An 8,398-nucleotide genomic window follows, 5' to 3' on the forward strand; every position below is an offset into this window, starting at 1 on the left:
CACACACACACACACACACACACACACACACACACACACACACACACTGCCCCTTCCTTCACCATGGAGACCTAAAATGCCCCCGCTATTTATACCGCATGGCGACAAGTAAAACCTATGCGTGTGTGTGTGACCTGATACCGATGCATAAATTAGCTCAGACATTGCGGATCCTAGTCGGTGGGAGGGAAGGGTCAAAGTTCAAACATGGTAATCCCTCAGACGTAGCTGTGACAACCTGTGAGTCGGTAAAGGAGAATATTTTACTCTTCGTCCCAAAACAAGACTCAAGTGGAAACCGGCAGCTACCCGGGAAACAGGTGTCTATCCAGGAAGTGAACAAGAAGCTGAAAGAAAGATATATTGGGGTGATGACTTAGGGAAATGTGCACCCTAACCTTTTAAGAGTGCTACTTAAATAACAGGTGTAAAAGAAGAAAAGCGTCCTAGCGCTCCATACACTGCTCGACTTACAACAACAGAGCGCAGAACCTCAGAATGCTCGGGAGGAGAGAAAACGTTCTTTGGAGGTTTGAGATGCATCTCCAAAATCTCCAGAGGCACAAACAATTGTGGTCATGGCATCATTAAGCGAAACTCAAAAACATTACATTGGCGTCTACCTCCTGCAGTGAATACTTTATTTTAATTTTTTTTCTTGCTCTTCTTCAAAAGAGCCACTGTTCTGGTTGGCATCATGTGTCACAGACGGCCCCTTGTGGCTCCGCTACACCAGCTTTCACCTCTTAAAATAGGCTCTCAGTTAGAAGGAGAGCAAAGGAGACGGAGAGAAACGGAGCACCCGGAGGCGATATATGCCTTTAACAGCTACATCTGTGTAAAACCACACAGATGGCCGGACGAAGAGTGGACGGGACTGCAACATGTGCACAGTACATTATACAGTGGACTTTGTCCCAGGAGTGGAGTCAGACAGAGGTCGGGTACATTTTTATTCATAGAGCGCAAAATCATAACAGACCTTATCTCATACACGCTCAATAATTTAAAGAGACCCAACATCCCCCCCCCCCCCCCATGAGCGACGGGTAAACAATTGATGAATCTCCATCAACTTTTGGTTTGGATAAGCAATTGTTCAGTGTATAAAAGCATTTTTAATATAAAAGGCAGATACCCATCAAAATTGACCAAGAAAAACCTACCTGTCAGTTATGTGAGGAGAATAAGGAAAGAAGCAACATTTTACTGCTAAAACAACAAAGTCCAACGCTGTGGCCCAATTCAAGACTACTCGTTACCATCTAACCTTTTTTCAAGGTTGGTGTTCATACAGAAAGTGACACAATTTGCCAGATTTTTGGATTGTTGGACCATAAGCATAGAAAGTGTGGATGTAGGCCTGGAGTTGGGAACCCAGGGTCTAGGCAGCCATTATTGTTAGCAAGCTCCTCCTTGTAATATAATTAGTGAACTGTTTGTAATAGCTTTTTTTAGCAGATAATTATAATGAATGAAACATTCGGCTATTTAAAGTTTTCTGATCCTGCTCTTTTGATTTGACAGAATATGATAAGATGCTTGCGTTTGTAAGGTTGCGATGACCCTGATGACATCACAGGGCCACAAAAGAAATGATCAAACAGTTTTCACATAAAACTCCCCACGACTAGTAAACTGATCTTGAAATGTAACGAGAAAGATTAGGATAGTGTGTATACTTTATGGTGTACACCTGGGAGTAAAGCGGTCAGAGTGAAGAAGGACAAACCCCCGCTTGATGAAAGATGTGCACACAAGGGGCTCTTTACCTTTGAATCCTTCCTCGTCAAGGACGACGGTGTAGTTCTCCGGCGTCTCCGTCAGACTGAAAAACTTGCATCTGAAACAGGAGAGGAAGCGCAGATGGGGAGAGGCAAACATGAGAGGCAGGAGATAAAGAGGAGAGGGGGGGGGGGGAAAGAAAGAGAGTGGAAGAACAGGGTTATTCATTTGCAACCAACTAAAGGGACTTCAGATCGTCATTAACAGTTACCAGGAATAAAGCAAACAGGAGTTCTCCGAAATTCACACTGGTTTCAGGACTGGCTGTCATTCAATATGCACAAGCCCGGGATCAGCATTATGCCGGCATCGCTCCTTTGTCCGCGGCAAATGGTGGGTAACACAGCAAACAGGGACACTGCTTCAGTTAGCAACGGCTGCATTCAAGGGAAGGGCATCCGCCTTTCTGAATGTGTTGGTATGCTCGTTTCAGAATTCACAGGATTGTAAACACAATCATCATTCGGGATCCAAGGACTGCTTCTCTACAAGACTGAACCTTTAGATTCCTAGATTACAACGCGCTATGCTTCTCTCTATCTACAGTGTGGTATTTGCGTATTCATCAGGCTTGGGGCCAAAAGCATTTGCTTTCAAAGGCTGTTTGCTTGGCCGGGCCACAGTGTTCAGTTCTATTGAATGTTGCCTTTGTGGAAAAAGTTAAAAGAGGCCCATGGGATTTGATACGGGTTGAGAAAAGAACTGGGCAGTGAAACACGCATTTTCTTGGATAACATCAGCCTTTAAGATGACTATACTTCAAATGAACTTTCTGTACGGGACAAATTCCTCTTGTTCTACACCAAAAACAAGTACCTTTGGTAGGTGTTACACAAAAACATGGAGATTGAATTGAATTTTTCGAGCACCCGGTATTTTAGAGCCATCCACCAAGCTCCATACTGTGGGGAAAACAAATGTCAGTAACACAGTAGCTTTAGTGTTATTATATGATCCATGGGACATTCCTGCTTCTATAATGAGTAACACTGAGAATACCACTGAAAGAAACCTTTGCAGCTGTGAAGGAGCGAGTTAGTGGAATTTTTCAGGATTAGTTTGACCTTTTGAGAAGCCTTTGGTTTCATTTTTGGTAGAGAGAAGACATGAGCAGCTTCTACATGGATGACCTCCCTTTGTTTTCTCCAAATCCATAAAAAAGGAAGAGCAGCATGTTCCTGTTTTCCTAAAACGTCTCACTGGAGGTACACCTTCCTCTTCCTCTGCTTATCAGTCAGCCGAGGCCTTTACAGTAGAAGCCTGAGTGAGGCCGCAATACTCCTGACTCAGCAAAAAGTAATCCCTGCCAGGAGATGGGACAATCACCCGACAGAGAGACAAAGAGAGAGAACACTGTAACACTAACTAACAGCTGTGCTAGCAAGCTCAGTCAGCCCATTGTGTTATAATACCACCCCCCCTCTCATTTCCTGTTGACCCCTCACCTTCCTTAGCTCGCAGTTTCCTGCAGGTAGCGTGTGCCAAGCATCTACTCCGCCAGTGAGACCGATCGAGTGTGGAGCTTTATCGCATGTGGTGCAAAAGTGAGGGGTTCTCGCGTTACACCTGCGCGGCCGCCAGACCTCAGCAACGGATTTCGTTGCATCGAGCAACCTGAGGGAAACACGTCCGTGAGGCAACTGTGCTTTGGTTTCCTGTTTGTGATGCACAGATAAGACAGATAAAAGGGCCTCTCCCGAGCGTGTTCTGTATCACTTAGTAGAACTTTGTAGGACAAATGCACATAGTGGTTTGACAAAAATGTAGGTCAAGGAACAGGAAGGTCCTTATGTCTACGCTTACCTCCACATCAACACATAAAGAGGGGAAAAACAGACAAGTATAGGACAAATAGATCCCAAAGGAAACGCAGCATGTAAGGATTTGGGTTATGCTCAAACCAAACTACTAGTTTGTATGTCAAATGTGTTTACCCTAGAAAGCAGAGTGAAAAGCAGGTCGTCATCGAGAGAGGGGAGATGCAATATAGTGTGTCTGCGCGTGTTTCTGAATCTATTCCAACATTGGAGAAGAACTTCTGAAGACGCATACTGGAAGCTCAAGCCTGAACCAACCTTAGAAAAACAAGCTCCTTCTATTAAAGCTTGAAGCGACACAAAGTGAAGGAGAAGGGAAAATAACCAAACGGGAGGAGGAAGCAACAGGTAGCGAGGGGAGCGTCTGAGTGGGGAGGATGAAGACCAAGCACACAAGAGTCTGGACTTTGATCCAGCTGCAAAAGCCACGGGCGGTTAGTTTGGCGCTGAGGGAGTGAGGGTTCCTGCAACTGATGCTCCAGCTGAGGAAATATGATAAGAGCGGAACGAACCGATGTTGCTGCGAGGTGCGGGGAGTGAGGCCCCCCCCCCGAGCCACCTCGGGCCCCATCCGTCAGAGGATGTCCGAGCTGTCTGCTACCTTTGCAGCTTCTTCCCACAAACTGATCTGTAGCGTTCTCACGGCCTCCTCTTTTTTCAGAACAATGGGGATGTTTTTTGTTGTGTTTTTTTTAATTGAAATCCCTGCATGTTATCGGGCAGCTTTGTGGAAACGGGGGGAGCGAGAGCCCCAACCTTGACAGATCACTGAGGCAGACAAGTGGACCACCCCCCCCCCGCGGGTTTCTGGCTCAGCAGAGGCATTGTTCCAACTCAGGCTCTGTTAGTGAGCCGCCGACGGCAAGAAAGGAGGACTCTGTGGAACCTGCAGGACTGCATCCACCGTACAATAAGAGCAATATCCTGGGCTGATACTGGGCTTTGATTATTCCCACACCCATAAACTCCAAACAACACATGACGGACATTATAAGACTACAAACTAACAGCATGCAAGCTCATGATCCATGTTTGTTCCGCCTTAATGGTAGTATTCATTCAGTGTTTATTTGAAACTCATAATTTTTATCAAGAATGCATGAAGATAGACACTCATTCTCTTATATGATCCGTAACACTACAGCACATATTTAGTCAGATTTGTAGTCCGAACCGAAAACTAAACCCAAGACCTGACCTAGATCATACGTCCTCACTTTCGAGGGCATTTTTCCTCACACCGTAACCCGTAACCCTGATGACATGTCTCCGTAACTAAACAGAGCTGACCTTCACAGATTAACGGTGCAGCTGATAGCGGGCACGCTGTGCCTCATCACATGAAGGCCTCTCCTTTCTAGGCGAGGCAAAGTCTCTGAGGCGACTTTCATCCTCTGGACCACAGGTGTGCCTCAGTTGTGTTGGATGAAGCGGAAAGACAAATGGAACTTCTTAGAACTTGGGATGAGCCTGGCTCCTATAAGCGGGAACCTCCTTAAAATTCTGTTCAGGACCCGCTTTTCAAACCACTTTGCGTTCCATTCTTCGGGGAGTTGTTCTCTAATGAATAGCAGGGGCCTGAGAGAGGGAGATCAGAGGCTTGTTTTCGCTCCATTGTTTTTGAGTTGCTATTAATTCAATCTCCACCCACCCCATCCCCCCGTCGTCTGCATCGTCTATAGTTTGATCGGTGTTGGGGCAAAACTCTGCTATAGAAAAATAACAGGAAAAACAAGCCAAAACACAGCCACACCACAGTATGATGACATAACTCCAAAGCAAGCACAACAACACACTGACAAAACAGTCAGGCCTGCTAATCCAAAAGGAAGGGCACCGTGCATGCTTTTTTTTTTTTTTCTGGTTCATTCTGGGCTCAGCCTACTTTTCTCCCCCCGGACACTGAAAGCAACACAGAGTCGGTGGAAATGAAAATGTAGGCTTTAAATGAGATAAAACACTGACTTTAAATCTGGGCGGCACAGTTCCTCATAATTTACAATTACTCGTTCGGCCCCCGCTGGCCTGTACCTCAGAAATACTGACTCACTCACAGTACATCCTTGTATCATTCACAGGGGACTTATTAATCACTTAGTATAGTAGTTTGGTGAAATCCTAGCGTGGACGTGTTAAACCATACTCAATACTCTGAGGCAAATGCAAATGCTGATGGTGTGTTTGACAGGACATGATGTAAATCTCATTCCGCTATGTCAGCTGGTCATGATCCACTCGTGCTGCCTGGTAAACAGCTTAATAAAGGGCCGTTGTGATGCTGATACTCACAGGATGCTCACGATAAGCAAGTCCTTGAGGACGGCGAGTTATCAAGAGTTCAGGCGTCACACAGAGCACGGGGGCGATCAGAGGAGGAAAATCGTCCCTGACATTTGCTCACAAGTTCTTTGTAGCTTGACATGAGAGCAGTGGCTGAGCCTGTCCTACACCACGGGCAGCTCAAAGACAGATGTTGAGCTTTTTTTCTCCTAGCCATGCATATGTGGGGCAGCCAGAGCAATAAACAATTACATAACAAAGGGAGGATATCCAGGGATTAGCTGAAAACTGGTACTCATGCCAACATGAGAGCCGGACAATTTGCAAACTGGATGCTGGCTTTGGGTAAAGGAGGTCAGAGGTCAAGTTTGTGCTGGAGAAACAAGGTCCCACCAAAATAGAGTGGAGGGGCTCTGCATGCTCTTTAAGATGTTTGAGCAATGCTGGTACTGCTTCTATAGAAGCAGCATGCATTCATGCATTTTACAGGACTACAAAATATATGCAAAATATATGAGTATGCACTGTGCTAACCAAACTGCTAAAGGTTTTTGTGCAAATATAATGAAGGAAACACAAGGAAAAATAATGAATGCAATCATATGCAATCCATTAAAAAAAAAATGACAGTCCTAAATCATATATTTTTGCTGTTGTGCAGTTTCCCAAACGTTAAATATCTGTCACAAACTACTGCAACTCCCCAGCAGCTCCATGCATCGCAGTAGATCATTTCATGGAGGCAGAGCAGGGCATGCTCAGGCAAATAACCCAGGGACGGCTCGGCCACCCAGTGAATGAAGAGGCGCTGTGGGTTAGCTCATATCCGTGCTGGATTACCCGGTGTGCCACACAAACATCTGACCCCGATCCACGGAGCTTCTTACCGTGTCCTGTTCCGGAGAAATATCAGCTTAATCAGGGGGTGTGTGAAATGCACCAGCCCATTCTTGGATATGCTGATGACCCGAAGCCTGTGGTCCAATATGTGCAAGTCCATGTTGTCAGGTTGCGAGCAGTGCAGTCTCAAGTGTGCACGCGGCTCAGAAGAAAAACACGCCTTCCCTAGCTGTGCGCTATCATTTAAATGTTAAATACAGGCCTGGACGATGAGCATTGCCGAGGAATACAACAACAACAACCCACAACCCGCTGTGCACATCTCACAAGGCGAAAAACATCCGACGCAATCCGACTCCAGCCCCGCTGAACTACTGTATATTCAAAATAAGGGACAGCCCCAGAAGTGACACGCCCCCTCCTCTTAAAGCTACAGGTTATCATTTCATTTTTAACACTTTGGTCTCTGCATGGATTAACAAACAATGTTTAACATGTTCATTTGAGTTTGTCATCTTTGGACAGAGCCAGGTCTCCCCCCTGTCTTTATGCTAAGCTAAGCTAAGCAGCTGCTGGCTGTAGCTTCACACTTAACAGCAATGAATGATGTATTGATCTGTTCATTTAACTCTTGGTAAGAAAGCCAATAAGCAAATCTCCCAATTGAATCACAAGGATAGCGTAAAACATTGTTACCCATCAAAACAGTTTAGCTTTCATTCCATTCATGTTTTTCTTTTATAGCAGTTATACTCCCAAGTTTCAGTTTTCCTCTTCAAACATTGTCTTAATAACATTGGTTCTGTGACGACTGAACTGTGTGTTAGTCAACCACCTCATACCAGAAGTCACACATTTGCTCCTGCGAAGCTCTTTACACAACTTTTTGTAAATTTTAAATCGGTGAAATGATCAGCTGTTTTAAACGAGTGAGGTCTGACAAGTTTTATTTGATCTAACATGTGTTTCACAGTCACAGCTGTGAAGCTCTCTGTGATCTCATTCTGTGTGATTCATATTCAGTCATAAAAGGCTGGGTGGAGACTCTTCCTCCGCCATTGTGAAAAAGAAATGCACGGCCCTTTACCACCACTCATGATAAAAAACAAAAAGCAGGAAACATACCGCACCTAGCTCAACGCAATCATGTCATTTTTTTCAATCAAGTGTAAAATACATGCAAGTAATGGCATGCATATAATTTGGCATTTCATTGTGCAAGTTTGTCATTACTTATTTTTTAATATTTGACCTGAACTTCAAGACATGTAGGCAAAATCTATGCACACAAATACTGCATCGCTTCTTTTCATGACTATCTGGCCACTGTGCAAATATAGAATCAGAAAAAAGGTTTTCTTTACATACTTGAACATAATACGGATCATCCAGCAGATTAAAAGAACAAAACGACATGTTGCTCAGGCCGTTGGTGAATGAGTTTTTGTCAGAGAGATGTTCTCAGTTTCAGTCCTCTTCTTATTGCAAAGGTGAACTCTTGGTGGGAATCATTATTCTAGACTCCATGCTTCTGATCAGAGGCACTGAGGACAGACAGAGAGAAACAAAAGTGTTAAAAGAGTTCAACTTAAACTCAAAGAATATGGAATTAAATGTAATTTCCATTTTCACACACACACACACACACACACACACACACACACACACACACACAC

The 8,398-nt window shown here is 44.6% G+C and overlaps 2 protein-coding genes across 2 annotated transcripts in view; both read right to left on the reverse strand.

The window, feature by feature from the left end:
• castor1 (cytosolic arginine sensor for mTORC1 subunit 1) overlaps positions 1-7,111 on the reverse strand; it is a 15,745-nt gene extending 8,634 nt beyond the window's left edge. The window contains exons 1-2 of the mRNA XM_031849071.1: positions 6,770-7,111; positions 1,773-1,843 (exon numbers count right to left, since the gene is read on the reverse strand). Of these exons, the coding sequence (XP_031704931.1) occupies positions 1,773-1,843; positions 6,770-6,882 (184 nt within the window). The 5' untranslated portion in view covers positions 6,883-7,111. The remainder of the gene's footprint in view (positions 1-1,772; positions 1,844-6,769) is intronic.
• Positions 1-8,398, reverse strand: part of nipsnap1 (nipsnap homolog 1 (C. elegans)) — a 16,146-nt gene that overhangs the window by 890 nt on the left and 6,858 nt on the right. Inside the window, exons 11-12 of the mRNA XM_031849072.1 lie at positions 8,091-8,266; positions 1,773-1,843 (exon numbers count right to left, since the gene is read on the reverse strand). Coding sequence (XP_031704932.1) covers positions 8,202-8,266 — 65 coding nt within the window. The 3' untranslated portion in view covers positions 1,773-1,843; positions 8,091-8,201. The remainder of the gene's footprint in view (positions 1-1,772; positions 1,844-8,090; positions 8,267-8,398) is intronic.

Source organism: Anarrhichthys ocellatus, unplaced genomic scaffold (genome assembly GCF_004355925.1).
Source record: "Anarrhichthys ocellatus isolate YVR2014 unplaced genomic scaffold, GSC_Weel_1.0 scaffold9, whole genome shotgun sequence".
In the NCBI taxonomy this organism is placed as follows: domain Eukaryota; kingdom Metazoa; phylum Chordata; class Actinopteri; order Perciformes; family Anarhichadidae; genus Anarrhichthys; species Anarrhichthys ocellatus.